General features: G+C 45.5%; 1 protein-coding gene across 5 annotated transcripts in view; it reads left to right on the forward strand.

Moving 5' to 3' along the window:
* The first annotated feature begins 7,445 nt into the window (after positions 1 to 7,445).
* Positions 7,446 to 20,943, forward strand: part of TMEM120B (transmembrane protein 120B) — a 39,861-nt gene continuing 26,363 nt past the window's right edge. For all 5 annotated transcript variants that reach the window (XM_040619963.1, XM_040619964.1, XM_040619965.1 and 2 more), the window contains exon 1: positions 7,446 to 7,651. In XM_040619963.1, the coding sequence (XP_040475897.1) occupies positions 7,583 to 7,651 (69 nt within the window). In that variant the 5' untranslated portion in view covers positions 7,446 to 7,582. The remainder of the gene's footprint in view (positions 7,652 to 20,943) is intronic.

Genomic DNA, 20,943 nt, shown 5'->3' on the forward strand with positions numbered 1-20,943 from the left:
AGATCGTGATCTCAGGGTCCTGGGACTGAGCCTGGCATCAGGCTCTGTGCTCAGCAGGGAGTCTGCTTGTCTCTTTCCCTCTCCCTCTGCCCCCCCAATCCTCCCTGACTCGTTCTCTCTCTCTCAAATGGATAAATAAAAATCTTAAAAAAAAAAAAATGCTAACCAGATTACTCAGCGATCCCGCTCCTAAGTGTAATAATACCAAGAGAAAAGAGAAAACATATCCACACAAAGACTTGTGCACAAATGTCATAGCAGTGTTATTCATAATAGCCAAAAAGTGGAAACAACCTGAATTGCCCTCAACTGATGAATAGATAGGCAAAATGTGTACTTCCAGTCTGAGTCTGAAGGCCTGAGAACCCGGAGAACTGACGGTAAAAGTTCTAGCCCAAGTCCAAAGGTCTGAGAAACCAGGAGAGTTAAAACAACAACAACAAAAAACCCCAGGCGAGTTGATGGTGTAAATCCCAGTCTGAGGGCAGGAGAAGACCCATGTCCCCGCTAAAGTGGCCAGGCAGAGAGAGAGAGAGAGACAGAGAGAATTCTCTCTCCACCTTTTTTTCTATTCAGACCCTCAACTGATTGGATGAGCCACCCCCCCCATATAAGGGAAGAAGACAATCTGTTTTACTCAGTCTACCAATTCAAATAATCTCTTCCAGAAACACCCTCGCAGACACACCAAGAATAACATTTAACCAGACATCTGAGCATTGTATGGCCTAGTCAAGTTGAGATATAAAATTAACCATCACAATATCTCGATAAAGCTATTATTAATACAGTACATAGGGGCGTCTGGCTGGCTCAGTCAGTAGGGCATGCGACTCGATCTCAGGGTCGTGAGTTCAAGCCCCATGTTGGGCATAGACTTTACTTAAAACAACAACAGCAACAATATATATTACCCTTCAAAACTGTCAAGGTCATGAAAACCAAGGCAACACTGAGATACTATCACAGAGCAGAGGAGGCTATTAAAGACAGGAAGCCTAAATGCCACGTCAGGTTGAATTCTGGAACAGAAAAAGGACATCGTTGGAAAAACTGGAAAAATCTGAATGAAGTCTGGAGTTTTGTTTGTAGTAATATGCCTGTGTTAATCTCTTGGGGGTTTTTTGGAGATTTTATTTATTTATTTGTTTGTTTTTTAAAGATTTTATTTATTTATTTGACGGAGAGAGAGGCAGTGAGAGAAGGAACACAAGCAGGGGGAGTGGGAGAGGGAGAGGCAGGCTTCCCACTGAGCAGGGAGCCCGATGTGGGGCTCATCCCAGAACGCTGGGATCATGACCTGAGCCAAAGGCAGAAGCCTAACGACTGAGCCACCCAGGCGCCCCTATTTATTTATTTTTGAGAGAGAGAGAGAGAGAGAGCAGGAGCAGGGGGAGGGGCGGAGGGAGAAGCAGACTCCTGGCTGAGCAGGGAGCTGGGTGAGGGACTCAATCCCAGGACCCTGGGATCATGACCTGAGCCGAAGACAGATGCTTAACTGACTGAGCCTCCCAGGCGCCAAATTTCTTGGTTTTGATAAAGGTGTCGTGGTTACGTAAATTGTCAGCATGAGAGAAAACTGAGTCAACAGTATGTGGGAACTCTCTGTACTCTCTTTGTGGCTTTGTAAATCTAAAATTATCCCAAAATAAAATGTTTATTTTTTAAAAAACCCAAATATATCGTCAGTGCTTTCTGGTACTTACATCGTGTTGGGCACTTAATCTACATCAGTGCATTCATCCTACAACAATACTACGAGAGCAACCCCCAGCTTACAAAGAAGACGAATAATGGACTCAGGGTAATGCATCTGGCAGGTCGGAGGGCTGAGATTTGAACTTGGGTTTGGCTGGGCCAAAGAAATCACACGCCTTTCCAGCCAGGACTTACAGCCCCACGTAGGTCCAATAATGCAAATAACTGAACAAGGACAGAAAGGGCATTTTGATACCTGAAGAGTAAACATTAAATAAATGAAATTTAATGATAATGCTTGCTGTTTACATTAGAAACCTGTGAACTGGGGTGTCTGGCTGACTCAGTTGGAAGAGCATGTGTGACTCTTGATCTCGGGGTTGTAAGTTCAAGCTCCAGGTTGGGAGTAGAGATTACTTAAATAAATAAAACTTTTTAAAAAAAGTCATGAACAGAAAGTTAGGGGTTTACAATTTCTATCAAACACCTTAAAAACATTTCAGGAAAAAAATTCCATCAATTTATGTGATGGACTATTTCTTTTCTTTTCTTTTTTAAGATTTTATTTAGGAGCGCCTGGGTGGCTCAGTCGTTAAGCATCTGCCTTCGGCTCAGGGCATGATCCCAGGGTCCGGGGATCAAGCCCCACATCAGGCTCCTCCGCTGGGAGCCTGCTTCTTCCTCTCCCACTCCCCTTGCTTATGTTCCCTCTCTTGCTGACTGTCTCTATCTCTGTCAAAATAAATAAATAAGATCTTGGGATCACGCCCTGAGCCGAAGGCAGATGCTTAACGACTGAGCCACCCAGGCGCCCTGGACTATTTCTGTTATACTAAATTCAACCAGTCTTTTTCAGGGTGCAGGAATGACCATGTGCCTTTAATCAGTATATACACAATATTTTGGGCTGTACTTTGTTACTTAACACTATTTAATATAACTGTTTACAGGCATCCATTTAGTTCCCATTGTGATCATTTTAACAGCCATGTAGTATTATATGAAATAGACTACAGCTTACTTCACTGTTTCCCTGTTGTGGGGCATTTGGGATGTTTCCAGTGCGTGGCTGATCTAAAAAGTGCTGCTATAAACATCTTTGCCCAAATTGCTTGTTAAAATTTTTGGGGACTATTTTGAGCAAGGGCATTTGTGGGAAGCAGATGAAGGAAAAGTCCCTGGAATCTTCAGTTCTCCTCGGACAGATGCTCTTTTTTTAGAATTAGCTCTTGGCATCTTATAATGCGTAAGTAACACGGCTACCAGTAGCTGGATGATCTTGGATAAGTTACTTCACCTTTCAGCAACTTGGACTCTCACTGTGTAAAATGTGGTCCTCGGACCAATGTGATTGGCTGGGAGCTTGTAGAATTACAGGATTGCTGGCCCTTCCTAGAACCTACTGAATCAGAATCTGCATTTAACGAGATCTTCAGAAGGTAGTTCCCGACCACATTAAAAGTTGGAGAAACTATGCCTTAAAATATTCATCTGTCAAACAGGGAGAATAGAGGTCTTTCCTCAAGGCTGTTGAAGATTTAATGCATCAATATGTATACATAAAGTATATACAAGAGCACCAGACACATAATGAGCACTATGTGTTTGCTCTTCTTATGACTCTTCCCTGCTGGTCGTACAAAGTCTCAGATTGACAGATTCCTAAGTAGAGTGCCTTAAAGAGAACAAATAGGGGAGATTTCCCCCTGGTGGTGTGGGCAGGGGGTGAGAAGGATAACCCACTTTCTCACCCCTCGTGATCAAAGTCCTTAAGCAGAGCTAGATCCAGTCCCAGGCAGCTGAGTGAATCTGAAAGCACTTTGGGAAGGAACCGGGACAGGATGGCCGCCAGGTAAGATCTGATACTTCTGGCACCTGATGGGTTATGCCAATAGGGTGAGCCCCTGCCATCTGCAGAAGGTCTCATGAATAATGCATACCAAGTCCTGGGCCCACAGAGAGAACAGTCCCTTAGATTTGCAGCCTGACTGCTGGCCAGCCTGCAGATAAGGCGCCCCTGTCCGATCTCCCCGGGGGGCAGGCCCAGGCTCTCCTGCCCACAGGCAGCCTGGGGCAGGTGGACCTGCTTGGATTGAGTAGCTGCCAGCAGAGGTGGAGGGACATCTTTCCAAATCCTCTGCTTGGTGTAGCGCTTTACTCACCCTTCAAGGCCCTGTGTTTCCTTTTTGTTTCCACTAACCCCAGTGAAATAAACCCATTTCTGGGGCACCTGGGTGGCTCAGTTGGTTACGCGTCTGCCTTCAGCTCAGGTCATGATCCCAGGGTCCTGGGATCGAGCCCTGCATCGGGTTCCCTGCTCAGCAAGGAGCCTGCTTCTCCCTCTCCGTCTGCCTGCCACCCCCTTGCTTGTGTGCTCTCTTTTGCTCTCTGTCAAATAAATACAGTCTTTAAAAATAAATAAATAAATAAACCTGTTTCTGTTTTTTCACCATTTGAGTGGTCCATATGGTTTTGTAATCTTCATGACATGGTATATTGGGAATCTCAAATTCAAGTGGCTCCAAAGACTACAGTTTACATAAATACGTGAAGTAGTCTGTGGTAAGACAGTTGCGCATGGGGAGGATTGTGGCAAGTAGCAAGCCCATTGTGAAGGATATTTTTACTCTCTTCCAGCTCATTGCCATGCAGGAATGTGAGCCCAGTGTGATCAGATCTTCCCATTTTTCAAAAGAAAGTAAAAGTTTGGATTTTAGGTGTGCATGGCTGGCTCAGTTGGTAGAGCCTGAAACTCTTGATCATGGGGTTGTAAGTTCAAGCCCCAAGTAGGGTGTAGAGATTACTTTAAAAAAATTGAAGTTTGGATTTTAATGTATAATTGTCCTTTTTGTAATTAAAAAATTTACATAAATGTTTATAGTGGCTTTATTCATAATCAGCCCAAACTGGAAACAACGCAAAGGTCCCTCAACTGGTGAATGGATAAAGAACGGAGAAGCAAATTGGTCATACAATGAAATATACTCAGAAGAAAAAAAGAAATGAACCGTTGATGTCCATGGATCCCAAATGCATTAGGCTGACTTCTGCTTCTGGCCAAGATATAGTAACATGGACCGGATTTACCTTCTCATCTGAAACAACCACAAGATGGGGAAATTATACATGAAATTATGTTTTTCATTCAAGACGCTGGACATCAGTAAACAGAGGATCGGGTCACTGAGAAACAGGAAACAAATTGTAGAGGTTATTCTAATGTTGCCCCACTTACTGTCTTGAGACAGTTTCTAGGTGATGCTGCAAGGAGGGGGATCCCAGGTGAAGCCTGGCAGACCCCCAGAGTTGATAGAGCTGAGAGTCCAGGGAGACCAAGGAGGTTAGAACTGTAGAGAGTAAACAGCTCCACACAGAGAATCCAGAAGCCCACCGAACCCCCTCTAGCAGTCAGCTGAGCGCTGGTCAACATGTAGGCAAGAACAACTACCTGAGGCCAGGGAAAGAACCACCCGAAATGATTAGAAGTAAGAGTGTATAGCACTCACACTGGCCCAGGAATAGTGCCGCGTCCCACCAGCCAGACTGGAAAACTTCATGATGTATTGGTCTCGCCTCACGTAGTGGGGAAAAATCAGCTCTAGACTGAGCACTGTTTTAGTTCCAGATAAATGTTAAAAGCAAGACTTGAAAGGATAAAATTGTTTCCAAGTAACTGCGTCTAATGTAAAGCTCAAGAATATTTTTAGGGAAACTGAAATACAAAAGAAGGAGGGGGAGGGAGGAGGTGAGGAGGAAGAGAAGAAAAAGGGGTGGAGGAAGGGAACCAATCAACAAGGTAAAATTTACAATGCCTGATATCCAATCAGCAATGACCGGGCATGCAAACAAGCCTTGCTTTGCTTATATTGAGAGGTATTGTTATGAGTTGAATTGTGTCTCCCAAAGACATGTTGAAATTCCAACCTCCAAGGATGAGAATCATAATTCAAAGTCAGTCATTAATTAGCTGGGAATCTTGAGTAAGTCAGTTTTCTTCAGGCATCAGTTAGGAATTCCAAATATTTCTCTGTGTGCTTATGTGTATATCCCCCATTCAGAGATTTTAGAGTGGTGTATGAACCCCAAAAGTGGAAAACCTCTGCAGTAGATGATCTTTCATGTTTATTCCTTCAACAAATATTAAGGGCCTACTATGTGCCAAGCTCTGGGGATGCAATGATGACCAAGACAGAGATCTCATGCAGATTATACACCCATGGAGGGATTCATACAGCCAACATGGAGACAAACACTTTCACACAATGGTAACATGAAGGAAATAAGACAGGTGACATATAAGTGACTTGGAGGAGGCATGAAGCTCTGGGTATTCAGGAAAGTTCTTTTTTTTCCAGAGGTATTGTTACCATTTGAATTGTGTCCCCCAGAATGATATGTTGAAGTTCTACTAATTACCTCAGAAGGTTGTCCTTATTTGGAAACAGGGTCTTTGCAGATGTATTTAGTTCAACTTAGTTGAGGTCATGCTGGAGTTGGTGGACTCTTAAATCCAGTAAGATTGGTGTCCTTATAAGAGGAGAGGACACAGAGATAAGCACACAGGGAGGAAGGCCATGTAACAGAGGCAGAGACTGGAGGGATCAAGCTGCAAGCCAAGGAATGCTAAGGATGGAGGGCCACCACAAGCTAGGAAGAAGCAAAGAAAGGTTTTACCCAGTCTTGGAACATGTCTTTGCTGACACCTTGATTTCACACTTCTAGCCTCCAGAACTGTGAGAGAATACATTTCTATTGTTTAAGCCACTCAGTTTGTGGTATTTAAACAGCGCAATTTGTGGTTAAGGCAGCCCTAGGTTCCCTTCTTCTTCTCCTTCTCCTTCTCCTTCTCCTCCTCCTCCTCCTCCTCCTTCTTCTTCTTCTTCTTCTTCTTCTTCTTCTGATAAGTAGGCTCCATGTCCAATGCGAAGCTTGAACTCAGGACTCTGAGATCAAGAGTTGCACGCTCTACCCACTGAGCCAGCCAGGTGCCCCAGCAGCCCTAGGAAATTAATACAGGTGTCATTGGAACTAAGGCTTGAATGATGAGAGAAAGGTAACCATATGAAGATTTAGAGGGAATGTTCCCTTAAGGGTAGGAAGAGAAAAAACAGTGTCTGGGAAGTACTGATCCTGGAAAGTGAGATAGGAGATGTGACTGGGAAGCTAGGTAGGGCTAGATCTTGTAGCTCCATGCAGGGAAAGGGAGGCAATAGTGTCCTATGAGCGACAGACACAGCTGTCAAGAGAGTCACGCAGAATCTTAGAGGGCAGGAGTCTAGGATGTATTCGTTGCAGTTAAGTAATGACACGGTGAGACAACAGGTCCCTCTCTGCTTCCCCGCCCTGCCTGGCGACCTTGCTGGATGGTCAATGTCAGTTCTAGCATTCCAGGCCGTTGGCTTTGGCTCTGGTTAGGCAATGCCAAGGGGTGGTGAGCTTTCACCTCCCCCAAATCTTTCTTCCACCCGACTCCAGACATCCCAAATAAACAATCTAAAGTAAAATGAGCTCTGCGAATGCAGCTTGTGGACAAGTTCCCCAGCCTCAACTAGGAGAGACTGGAAGCTCAGAAGCATTCTCAAGGGGGCAGCAACAGACCCTGCCAAAGCCCGGCAAAACCACAGCGCTCCCCTAGCCGGCGCGCGGGGGCGCGGGGGCGGAGCTGGGGGAGGTGCGTGCGCATGCGCGAGGCCCCGCCTCCCGGCGAGGGGGTGGGGAGGGCGCTGGGGCGGGGGCTGTGACGTCAGGTGCGCGCGTGGCTCCGGCTGCGCAGGAACAGCTGGTATCTCCGAAGGCGGCCGGCGGGCGGACGCGCTAGGGTGCTGGTGGCCGCCCGCGCCACGCTGCGGGAGCTGCCGCCGCCGCCGCCTCGCACCGCCGCACCATGTCCGGCCAGCTGGAGCGTTGCGAGCGCGAGTGGCACGAGCTGGAGGGAGAATTTCAGGAATTGCAGGTAGGGCCGGGCCACCTGGTCGCGCAACTCCTCTACCTGCCGTGCAGTGCCTTCCCCTTCCTGCTAACCCAGCCGGGGCGGTGGGGACCGTCAGGGCCCAGGGGGCTGCCCCTGGCTGGGCACTGGGGGCTGGTGGTCCGCGTGGGCCAGCACCCTCCTATCTCCCAGCACTTCAGTTCTTCATCCACTTGGGGCGCCCGGTCGAAGCTCCCCATTACCTCGCCTTCGCACCGGCTCTTTGCTCCGCGCACCTCCTTCTCTGCAGAAAGTTGGTCTGTGGCCTCTGAGGGGAAGTTCCAGGTGTGTCATGTGGGGGAGGCCCGAGGGGGCCAGATTTGTGCTGGGACTCACAGAACAGCCCAGCCCCCACCTCCGCAGGGGTCTCCCCTAACCGCACCCGTGTCCACCTGCTTTTGGCAGCTCAACTTCTCCTCTATTCTGGCGGGGCAGCCCTCTCTTCTGCAACTACGTTTTGAGAGATGTGCTTGGGAACTATTCACCTAGAGCCCCTAGGCTTTGCTCAGGGATTAGGGACTGCTGTTCTGCGTCTTTGGGGCTCTGGAGTCTGTGCCCTCCTTTGTGCCGCTGCTGCAGGCTGAGTTTGGCGTTGTGGATGGCATCTGTGAGTTCTGACAGCCGGGTTGCCTCCCTCAGTGATAGAGGCTGCTCCCAGCCCTCACCCATCTGGCCCACCCTATATGGGGTAGGGTGAGGGCAGATGTAAAAGAGACCCCTTGAGAGAATGGCACTGCCCCTGGGGGGTCCTGGGAGGAGGAGCTCTTCCTAAAAGAAGGTTCAGAGAGGTCTCAGCTTCCAACTCAGGTGACTAGAGACACCTCATATGAAACCTTGGGGTTGGCCAAGAGGGACTCCTGGACGAGTTTTGGAGATGGGGCTCTTTCCTCTCCAGCTACTAGATTGTGTTTGTTTTCTCTGAAGTTGGATTCTGTTTGCCCGAAATCACATTGCACAGCCACGCGCTTCTTCCTATCCTCGGCTGGAGCAATGACATTTTCCCTGTCCGTGTAGCTCTCATCTCCAGCTGATTGGCCTCTTACAGTGTCCACAGGAGGGTAGAAGAGATTGTCTGTGATGGGTCTTCTCAACCTGAGGCAGTAGGCTCTGATGTTTAAAGAGAGGGGTGCTGCAGAGATGGAGCAGGAAAGTGGGGGTGAGGGGTCTGTTTTAGGCATGAGCAGAGAATAAAGTATCCAGAACCGGTATGCCTTTCTTGGCCTGTGCGGCATGTGTGGGTTGGTGCCCTCTCCTTCAGGTCTAGGGCTTGGGGGCCCACCCAGTTCCCAGGGGATCCTTCTGGCTCCAGTCCCAACAAGAAGATTCAGCTGCTTCTTAACACTTTGTGCTACTGGGCTCTCGGGTCCTGTTCAGCTGTGGAGCCATGGAAGGGGTGTAGGGCCGGGAGTGGGAAAAGAGTTTTACTGTGTGGAGCTTTTGTTCCTGAATTCCTTTCCCTTGCCCTACCTTACACTAGGAGGAGGAGTTGTCTTAACACTTCAGAGCTGTGCAATTAATGCAATCAACAGCAATTAGATAGCTAGTCTTGGCAGGCACAGCTTGCAAAGGAGACATTTGATTTGTTGTTGTGTTCTTACTTGGTATCTTTGGGGTTCAGGTGTGTGAGGGACAGAGAGGAATTGGGAATTCTGGATTTTGTCCCCTGGTGCGCAGCAAGGGCTGAAGAACAGCTGACTGGGGGGAAACCGTGGTGTCCCCTACTCAGTTCCCCAGCAGTGGGGGAACTGGAATGGACTGGGCCTTTGGGGAAGAGGGACCCTGCTGGCCTCAGGCTTTGGTGGACAACTCCCGGATCAGAGGCCAGTGATGGAAGGAAGACCACAGAGTGTCCTGTGAGTCAAGGTCATAGACGGGAGCAAAAACATTGTCTCTATCTTCAATTAATAGATGAGGAAGCTGAAGCTTGAGAATCTAATTCACTCACCTGGGATCACACTGCTCTTCAGTGGTAAAGCTGCTACTAGAACTTAGTACTCTAAATGCTTAGTTGGGATGTCTGTCATTGTGCTGGGACGCCCCTCTCCACATCCCCCAAAATAAATATGAGAGCTTCGAACTCCCAAGATGAAGGTTTCTGGGATATGTGTATGATAAGTAGGGTGTACATTGTCACTGGGTATGTGTTGGACAGACTTGCAGATATGACACATTTATTGGGGAGCAAGGAGGTCACAACAGGTAGGCAGGTGGACAGATTGGAACTAGAAAGGAAGGATGAATTTTTTTTTTTACCAGAAAATTCCTATCTTAATTTTCCTGTATCTGCCTCAGAATCTGGGATTTGTGGGTTTCATGTCTGTATCTCTCTGATTCTGTCTTTCTTGGGGTCATAGCTAATGTCTCCATGTTTCACCTCTCCTTCCATTTTTCAAATGAAGGGAGGAAAGAGGAAACCTGATTGTCAGACCCTAGAGGATTCAAAAGGTCTTTGGAATCCCCGCACCAGAATAGTCATAATCTCTGGGACTTTCTAGAGGAAAGGATCTGTTTTCTTTTGACTGTGATTTGTATCTGCCAAGGCCTCACTAGACTCAGGGGCGAGGTCAAGTGGCTATGGGGACTTTGGTTTTGGCTGGCTGGGGTTTCAGCCATGCTGGTGAGTTGAGCATCAGTCTGAGACCGGCACATGTTTGGCCCTGTGGCCTGTGGTGTGACCACAGAAGGTCACTTACAGACACTGTGGCAGGTGATTTAATAAGTGTTTCCTGACCTGCATCACTGGAAACCTGACTCCATCCCTCCCCATCCAGGAAGGAGATGGCCCGAAGAGGCCTTTCCCTAAACCTGACCTCACAGAAATGCAGGGGCCTGGTAGGCCACTGTAGAGATTTTGGCTTTTCCTACCAATGAAACGGGCACCCCTCTGGCTGCTGTGTGTAGAATAGACATGAGAGGCACAGGGTAGAAGCAAGAAGGTCAGTATTATTTTATAAAAGCCCTATGAAATAGATCCTGTTATCCCATTTTACAGAGGGAAAATCGTATACCCAAAGTCACATGGCTTGTAACTACTGGAGTCAGAATTCAAACCCAGGCTGTTGAACATCAGGGTCTATACTCTTAACCACTACCTAAGGCAGGTCTGTGCCCTGGGTACACTTTCATAAGCTTTTGTTTCTTTTCCATCTTGCATTGCCTTATGGGTCTCTTTCTTTAGAAGTGCGTTGTGTGGAAAGAACACTGGACAGGGAGTCACGGTTCCTGGGTTCAGGCCCGAGGCCTGCCCCTGTCTAGTATCTAACCTTTAGCAAGCCATCTCTCTGAGCTTGAGTTTCTTTATCTACAAAAACAAAGGCTGACAATAATAACAGTAAGAGCTAACTGTATGATACATGGATTATTCCATTTAATCTAAATGACAACCCTGCTTTATACTGAGGCTAAGAGATGTTAAGTAACTTGAAAGTCATGGAATTTTGCCATTTGAACCCAGGTCTGCTGTGTACATCAGATATTTTTTGGGTTCCTAACACTATGGGCTCCCAAAGTATCTTGAGACTCTTGGCTTTGGGAAGAAACTTTTGAACTTGTGGGGTCTCGTTTCATTTGTACAGTGCTTTATATATGCAATAAATATATATATATATGTAATATGTAATATGTAATATGTAATATGTAATATAAATGTATATGCAGTAAAGCACTGTTCTCTCTCTCTCTCTCTCTATATATAATGCATATATATAATACGTTAGTCAGGATTCTTAGTTGCAAGTGACAGAAACCCAGTTCAACTGGCTTTAAGCCAAAAAAAAAGGAGTTTATTGGCTCATATATTGAGAAGCCCGCTGACAAAAGGGCTTCAGGCCAGGGTGGATCCAATGATGTTTCTGTGTGTCTGTTTCTTCTTCTTCCTTTTTTTAAAGATTTTATTTATTTATTTATTTATTTTAGAGAGAGAGAGAGAGAGCGAGCGAGAGAGCATGCACGTGTGCTCAAGTCGGGGGAGGAGCAGAGGGAGAGGGACAAGCAGGCTCCGAGCTGAAGGCGTGGCTCGATTCCAGGACACCTAGATCATGACCCTAGCCGAAACCAAGAGTTGGACACATAGCCTACTAGCCACCCAGGCACCCCCTCTCTGCTTCTTCTATATCAGCCTTATTCTCAGGAAGTCTCTCCCATGTTGTGGCAAAGATGTGCACTGGCAGCCCCAGGCTGACCTCTACCAGCTTAGCGAATCTGGCTGAAACAGAACATCTTTTTCCTGGTAGTTGCAGCAGGAGTCCCAGGGCCAACTCTCATTGTCCTGACTCAGGTCACATGATTATTCCTTTCTTAACCAGTCACTGTGGCACAGATTGGCTGGGCCTTGGTTACATGTCTCCCCTGGAGCCCAGGACTGAAATGAGGGCCACACAAACCATACGAAATAAGAATGAGGGAGGGATAGTCTTATAAAGGAAAATGAAAATACTGGTAGTAAAAAAAGAGAGAGGGATGCTGGACAGGCATTTTTCGGGGCGTGGGGTAATAGAAACAGTCTATATCTGTAATTCCCAGACTGTGTCAAGGTACCCCCAAGGAGCTTCATCACGCTCCAAGGGACACTATGGGATAATTACAGTTTTCAAGGGAAACACAATGACATCTGTCATACACCGCTTAAACTGCCAACTTGGGGTAGTTCACGCTTGTACGTTAGATCACACGACATTCTTTTTGATGTCATATCTTTGTAAAGTTAGGTTTTTAGTGATCTATGATTAAAATCAAGTACTGTGTGAAAATCGTGTGGAAAAAGAAATGAGGGTGACAGTGTCCAATCTGATTCCAAGGCTTGAGACTTTTGTGCAGAGCCCAATAGACACGCACATTCCATTAGTAAATAATTTTGGTTATTTCGGAATGAAATAAAAAATGTCTTTGTCAATTTCTTCATATTCTTTTTTTTTCCTCCCAAAGGGCTACTAAGTTGTTAGAACATAAATACTTTTCAATTATTTGGCCTGAGGTCTGTGGAAAGTGTACTGAGACACAAAGGGCACGGTGAACCAGCAGAGTCTGCGAACCTCTGTTTTATGTCCTAGATTGTGGTGGTGTTGACACAATTGTATACATTTGTCAGAATTCTTTGAGTTGTATACCTGAAAGTTGATGAATTGATATGTAAATTATACCTCAATAAAACTGATTTTCAAAAATAAACCAGTATATGGCCTGTTACATATACCTCATCTCCTAACCCCTTCAGAGGTGAGGAAGCTGAGATACAAAGAGCTTATATGACTTAGCTAAGAAGCGACAGACTCTGGATATGAAGAGTTAGGTTCTCCTGCCTCCCAAATGTCTGACACCCGCGTCTAATACCCACACTTGCTGCTCCTGTAACACATCGCGGATCAGTCCTGGCACAGGACTCAGGATTCTTTCCAATACAGAATTGATGCCGTTTCGGTAAAGTCAACTTGCCATCCTTAGTGGTGTTTTCATGGTGATGAGTCTTAGTGAAGTATACTCAGCATCCAGAAGTCTTTATTTGAACTTGAGTCCTTGTAAAGAGAATTATATAAGTGTAATCTCTCAAAAACTTGCCACGAGAGGAGAGCACTGCTCTCAGGCACCATGTTTTGGTGGTGGCCTTGCCTCTGTTGCATCCTGTGGGGTTGCCCACCAACTTGGCAATGCTTCTGGGCCGGACCCCTGTCTGAAAATGCCATGCGGTTCCATCGCTGGCAGTTCTTGCAATAAATGTGGACTTGGGTTGTGACTCCCCAGTTCTGGATCTTTTGATTTAGCCAAGTGGTGTTGAGCAGGTGGTTCCAGATGTTTCACAGCCATGCTGAGACCTGGAGTCATTAACCTCATCTTCCCACTGGGGCAGAGCTTGGGGCCTCAGAAAACAGGAGAGGCAGCAGATTGCCTAAGCCTCCAACAGAAACTCGCTTGTTTGTGTCTTCTATACGTGGTATAAAAGGATGGTAATTAGCTGTGTAGGAGAGGAGGTATGGGCATCCCAGCTCACAGAGCCAGTGTTAGTGCTTCTCTCTCTCCCTCTCTTGTAATCCATCCTGTATGGTTAGAAGTAGTACATATCCACAAAGGTAAATATTCAAGTAGAGATGTTGAAGAATTTTCAGAACACTTGTTTATCACAGCTAAATACTGGAAACCTAATGTTCTTCCGAATGGATAATTCCACTGAACTTCCATAGAGTGGGGTATGGTGAGCAGAATGAATAAACTAGAGCTGCATGTGTCAACAGGGATAAATGTGTTTGAAAGAAGAGCAACATTGAGTGGAAAGTTGCAGAGACATATATAGTATGAAATGTAGGATAAAGTTAAAAACATTCAAAACAATACTACGTATTGCTTGCTGATACATGTTTATATAGTACAAGGGACTGATATGGGCCAGATTCACTATGGTGGAGATTGGGCAGGACCCTGGTGAGAAGCAAATGACTCTCCCAGAAGGGTCTCACTGAAAGGAGTTTAAAGAAGGGACTATTTAGGGGTGCCTGGGTGGCTCAGTTGGTTAAGTGACTGGCTCAGGTCCTGGGATCGAGCCCTGCATCGGGCTCCTGCTCAGTGGGGAGCCTGCTTCTCCCTCTCCCTCTTGCCTGCTTGTGCTCTCTCTCTGTCAAAAAAGTGAATAATATCTTTTAAAAAAGAAGAAGGAGAAGGAGAAGAAGAAGGAGAAGAAGAATAAGAAGACTGTTTACAGAGGTGTGGCAGTTTAAGGGTAAGGCCCCTAGAGCTGGGGCCAGTCTTGTTCTGACAGGGACAGAGGGAGGGGAGCCATCACCAGAGCTTGGCCAAAGCCTGTTGTTGGGGAAGGAGAGCAGCAGGACAGGAGCTGTCATGGTTGAAGGCTGCGGCAAGGCAGAGGAGGCAGGAGGAACAAACGCCCCAGCTTCTCTTCCCACTGTGCATCCTATTGGCTAAACCCAAGCGGGAGGCAGGGTAAAGGAGTTCAGGAGATGCAGTCCATAGGGGTCAGCTTCCTCGGGCACAGAGAAAGAATTGATCTGGGGTGAGGATGGGGGCCGAAATAACCAGCAAAGGGGTTCCCCTCTTTGGGGGCAGAGGATAGGAATACCATCTAGAAAGAATACTTAGGGGGCTTTTAACTCTCTGTGCACTATTATTATTTCTTAAACTGAGGATGAGAATATGGGTGCTGATGTTTATTTTCTATCAATTATATGATTTTCTGTCTTTTTTTGTATGCCTGAAATATTTCATAATAAAATGAGCAGGAGACCAAAAAGTAACCCAAGATTACCAAAAGGCTTTTAAAGAAAAACAGCTCTGGGATGCCTAGCTGTCTCAGTCGGAGGAGCATGCGACTCTTGATCTCAGGGTCGTGAGTTCGAGCCCCATGTTGGGTGTAGAGATGACTTAAATAAATAAAACTGAAGGAAAAGAAAAAAAGAAAGGCAGCTCTGTGGGTTCACTGTCAGTCATTTACATGATTGTGACCGTGTAGATACTATTTGCTACAGAATCGAGTAGTGTACTATGCTTGTATTTTCTCTTTTGGAGATTTTAATTAAATTTATATAGTTAGCATTTGATTCTTTACTGGCAATCCTTGCTTATAATTAGCCTCTTTTTTTTTTTTTTTTTTTAACCGCTTGAAGCTCCATCCTTAGATAGTCTATCAAGTGTGTTTCTTTTCTTTGGCCTTGAACTAGACAGGTTAGGGGATGGGGGGTTTTGCTTTGTGCTCCCGAATGGAGTGCTTTCTTCTGCAGCTGCGTGTCTGCTTTGGTGCCCCCAGCACTCTGGGTTATTTTTAGAGGTAGCAACTTGATGTGGGAGTCAATCACATTTAATACGCTGGTACTCCCTGCACCGTGTGCAGAGTGCCGACTCCCAGTGTTTGGTGTTTCCCATGTTCCAGTCCACTGCTGCCAAGTTCAGAAATAAAAATAGTGGTTTGGCAGTTTATCATTTTCTTTAAAAGTGAAACATACATTTACCATATGACCAGCAATTCCATTCCTAGGTATCTACCCAAGAGAAATGAAAATAGGTCTACACAAAGCTTTGTAGGTGTTCATGGAAGTGTTATTTATCATAGCAAAAAGTGAAAATAACTGGAATGTCCAACAACAGGTGAATGGATAAATGACGCGTGATGCATCTATACCAAGTTTTTATTGTTAAGTAGCAGTAAAAACATAGTAATACGTGCTTCCCCCTACTATCCCCCTACAGCCTTGCGGTGAAACCTTTCATAAGCCAGAATGACGTAAAGCGAAGAGTATCCCCTACTTTCTGAAAGTTCGAGTTACACTACTGCTTTTTCGAAAGACCTCCATTTTGCTAACCAAAAGCGATCTGAAGAGGATTTTCACTTTTATGAGAAAAGCCATTACTTTACTAAGGGCGGTCTTTCGTAAAAGCAAAATGGCATAACACGAACTTTCAGAAAGCAGGGATACTTGTGTATGCTACGACATGAATAAACCTCGAAAACGTGATGCTAAGTGAACGAAGCCAGGACCCAAACCGCATATTGTATGACTCCATTTATATGAACTCTCCAGAAAAGACAAATCCATAGGGACAGAAGATAGGTTAGTGTTTGCCAGGGGCTTGGAGGGAGGGGAGTGGGGGAGTGGTGAGTGCTGTCATAGACTTGAGGGATCTTACTGGGTGGTGGAATGTCCGAAAACTGGCTGTGGCAATAGTTGCATAGCTTGGCAAATATATAAGCATCACTGAACTGTACACATACGATGAATGAATTTTGTGGTATGTGAGTTATACCTCAAAGTTGTTAAAAAAAAATGATGGCTTAGGTTTTTGGTTTGTAGAAAAACACCCAACTTGATTGTTCAGAGATCTACATTTTTTTTAAGATTTTATTTATTTGTTTGACAGAGAGAGACAGCCAGCGAGAGAGGGAACACAAGCAGGGGGAGTGGGAGAGGAAGAAGCAGGCTCCCAGCGGAGGAGCCTGATGTGGGGCTCGATCCCAGAACGCCGGGATCACGCCCTGAGCCGAAGGCAGACGCCTAACGACTGAGCCACCCAGGTGCCCCATAGAGATCTACATTTTTAGGTGCCTGTTTAGTTACTGTCTTGATGGAGGATTCATTCGACGAGGCTCCAGCTCCTTGTTTTTGGTGCCTTCAGGATGATAGTGCCCAAGGCAAGAGGTTGGTACTAATGAGTCCCAAGATTTGTGGCTTCTCTTCTTACCTGATGTGGTTGACTTTGCCCAGAAGGAAAACTGTTCTTTCGCGTTGTAATCTAGATTCTGACACTTGCCTCTGAAATGAAGACATTCAATCCAAACTGGCAAAACCAAACAGAATAAAACAGCATTTATTTGTTTATGTAATTGGGAAGTCAAAGGTATACCACCTTCAGGTGTGAGTCGACCCAGGGGCTCAAATGAAACCATCAGGGCTCAGCCTTCATCTCACTCTGCCCTCTTTTCCCGTCAGTTGGATTCATGCTCAAGCAAGACAGCTCCATTAGCTCTGGGCTCACATGAGCTCTTCCTCCTTCAAACTACTGGAAGAAGAGCTTCTCTTTTTCAGCAGTTCTGGTAAAAGCTCCCCCCCTGCCCCAGCTGAGTTTTGTTGGTTTTGAATGCCCGTCCCTGAATCAGCCGCTTGGGTCCAGGGGCTGATGTTCTGATTGGCCAGGCCCAGGTCATATGCCTTGGAACCTGGGGGGGGTTCAATCCCATTCCTACCCAGATTTCAGTAACTGAGTGTGGGGAGGGCTGGATTTCCAAAGAGACTGTGGAGACATTAACCAGAAGGGGAATGGCTGCCTAGTTGGCAAAAACAACAGAAGGCTTCCCATATGGTGATCAGTTCCATTTCAGGCTACAGGTTCAAGGCTGACTGGATGAAAGCCAGGACTGGATTGCTGCAGTGGCTCATCCTGCTCCTGGAAGAACCGTTTCAAAGCACAGGTCTCATTGAGGGTCTTCTGAAGACACCCTCGTGTGCAGAGGATAGCAGGGATTCCAAGGGAGGACAAGAATTGTATTCCCTACCCCACCTCCCAGAACCACCCATGGACAGTGCCTCAAGAGACAGCTGTTGTAAAATGGTGCAACTGCTCTGGAAAATGGTATGAATATTAAATGTTGAATTACTATTTGATCTCACAATCCCACTTCTGGGTATTTCCCAAAAGAACTGGGAGCAGGGACTCCAAACATACTTATACACCCAAATGTTCATAGTAACGTTATTCACAATAGCCAAGATATGGAAGCAGCCCAAGAGTCCATCGAATGATGAATGGATAAAGAAGATGTGGTCTGCATATACAATGGAATAGTATTCAGCCATAAAAGAGGATGAAATCTTGCCATTTGGAACGATGTCGATGGAGCTAGAGGGTATTATGCTAAGTGAAATAAGTCAGAGAAAGACAAATACCATATGATTTCACTCATATGTGGAATTGAAGAAACAGAACAAGCAAAGGGAAAAAAGAGGCAAATCAAGAAACAACCTCTTAAATATAGAGAACAAACTGATCGTTATCAGAGGAGAGGGGAGTGGGGAGATGTGTTAAATAGGTGATGGTGGTTAAGGAGGGCATTTAATGAGCACCGGGAGATGTATGGAATTGTTGAATCACTGTATTGTACACCTGAAACTAATGTAACACTGTATGTTAACTATCTGGGACTTTGAAAAAATATAATCACTTATCTCCCCCTACCCCCCAAAAAAGCTCCCTGCATTTTCTTCCCAAAATATTTCTGCAAAATCAGACATAAATTTTGAAGAACTAGAAGGGTTCACATGCTGTATGATTCAGTTAAACTATATTCTCTTCTGTTTGGCTTTCAAAAAAAAAAAAAAAAAGACAGGTAATACATGGTTCTACTTGTGTAAAGTACCTAGAGGGTCAAATTCATAGACAGAGTAGGATGGTGGTTGCCAGGGGCTGGGGAAACAGAAAATGGAGTTATTATTTGATGGGTTTGGAGTTACAGTTGGGATGATGAAAAAGTTCTGGAGATGGATGATGGTGATGGTTTCACAATGATGTGAACATATCTAATACCACTGAATTGTACACTTAAAATTATTATTTTCATTTTTAAAAAAAGATTTTGTTTATTAGAGCATGAGCAAGAGGGGCAGAGGGAGAAGCAGACTCCCTGCTGAAACAGGGAGTCCGCCTCGGGACTTGATCCCAGGACTCCGGGATCATGACCTGAGCTGAAGGCAGTCACTTAACCGACTGAGCCACATGGGTGCCCCTACACTTAAAATTTATTAAGATGGTAATTTTTATATGTGTTTTATTAAAATTAGAAAAAATTTAGAAATTTTAAATGATTAAAATGGTAAATTTCATATGTATTTTACCACAGTTAAAGAGAGAGATTAAGAGGTAGCTGTCTGGAGAAAAGTTAAGATCTAAGAAATAATTGATAACCTTCCTACTGCTTGTGGGACTGGTATGAGGTGGAATCCACAGAGTCTGGGCATGGGTGAGGAATGTCCTGGGAGTGGAGAGTATGTCACACTAAGGGCCCTGTTTCTGACTCTCCCCACACCTCCCCCCCAATCCCACATTGTCCTCCTCAGAGCTGACAAATTCTCAGTCTGTAACTAAAGACAAGAGTGGACCAGATGCATGGTCTCCAATATAGGATCTCCCTGGGAAGTGGCTCTAGCTGATGGCAGAGAGAAAGAACCAAAGGGGAGCAGAAGGGACTGCATATGCAGGGAACAAAATTGTGGGAAGGCTCACGGACTTCCTATCCCTACTGATCTGATGCCTTTGGATTGAGCAGAAAATATGACCAGCAGAGATTAGAGAAGTGCTGTAGAAAAGTAGATGTCATTGAGTATTGGTGAAGTGTCGACATAAGCTGTAGGTGGGAGTGTAAATTGGTACAGCCACTCTGTGGGCAGTTTGCCAAGATCTATTAAAACTGAAACAAGGCTGGGGCGCCTGGGTGGCACAGCGGTTAAGCGCCTGCCTTCGGCTCAGGGCGTGATCCCAGCGTTCCGGGATCGAGCCCCACATCAGGTTCCTGCGCTATGAGCCTGCTTCTTCCTCTCCCACTCCCCCTGCTTGTGTTCCCTCTCTCGCTGGCTGTCTCTATCTCTGTCAAATAAATAAATAAAATCTTTAAAAACAAACAAACAAAAAAAAACTAAAACAAGGCTGTACACTCTGACCCAGCAATCCTTCTCTTCCCTAGAGAGTTGGTTGTGTGTATACCCAGGGAGGCAGTGCAAGGATAATAGTCAATGTTCCATTGTTGGTTATAGGCAGAGACTGGAAACAACCTAAATATCCAGCAATAGGATGATGCCATAAGCTGTAGTATGTCCATAGCATGAAATATTCCATAGCCCTAAAAAGAATGAAGTATATCTATACATTCTTATGTCGGTAGATCTTCAAGACATATTGTTGAGTGAGAAAAAGAAACCTGTGGTGTCATATCTATATTCTGATACTGTTAATATATTTTTAAAAATCAAAAGTATGTGCTTTAGGATATAAGCTAAGCTGCTATAACAAAGAGATCCCCAAATTAAAAAAAAAAAAAGGTTTAAACGAGGCAGCATTTTTCTCATGTAACAGTCCAAAGGGAGGTGTGGTCCAGAGTAAGTGGTGTTCAGTTATGTGTTGCTATATATAGCAACAATAATTACATTTTGCTCATGGATTCTGTGGGCCTTGAGTTTGGACAGGGCATAATGGGAATGGCTCGACTGTGCTCTATGATGTCAGAGGCCTTAGCGGGGAAGACTTGAATGGCTGGGAGTAACTTACATGGCTGTGGCTGGAATCATCTGGAGGTTTCTTTACCCACACATCTAAACATCTAAGCTGAAATGACAAGAATGTTTGTCTTAGTTGGGACTATTGATCAGAGTCCCTACATGTGACTTCTCAATGTGGTTAGGATTTCCATACAGCATGGTGGCCTAAGGGTAGTTGGACTCTTTGCTGTAAAAGCAAGTGTTCCAGCAAATAAGGCAGAAGCCACATGGCCTTAAATGACTTTTTTCTCAGAGACTGTAGTGTTGCTCCTGCCATATTTTATTGGTCAAACCAGCCACAAGCCTGTCTGTGTTTAAGAGGTGGGAACAGAGAGCCCACCTGTTTATGTGAGGAGTGCTAAAGGATGGGTGATCATGTTTTAAAACCACCACAGGTGGGAAGCTCTGTCACATGAGGTCACCCGAGGTTGGTTTGGCTGAGGAAGGGACATTGGGCTTTGCCATTGACATCATGTGGCTTCCATCTCTGGTTTCAAGGTAACTGCACCTGTTGTCGCCGTATCCCTGCCAGGGAAA

This window comes from Ursus maritimus, unplaced genomic scaffold (genome assembly GCF_017311325.1).
Source record: "Ursus maritimus isolate PB19 unplaced genomic scaffold, ASM1731132v1 scaffold_33, whole genome shotgun sequence".
Classification (NCBI taxonomy): Eukaryota; Metazoa; Chordata; class Mammalia; order Carnivora; family Ursidae; genus Ursus; species Ursus maritimus.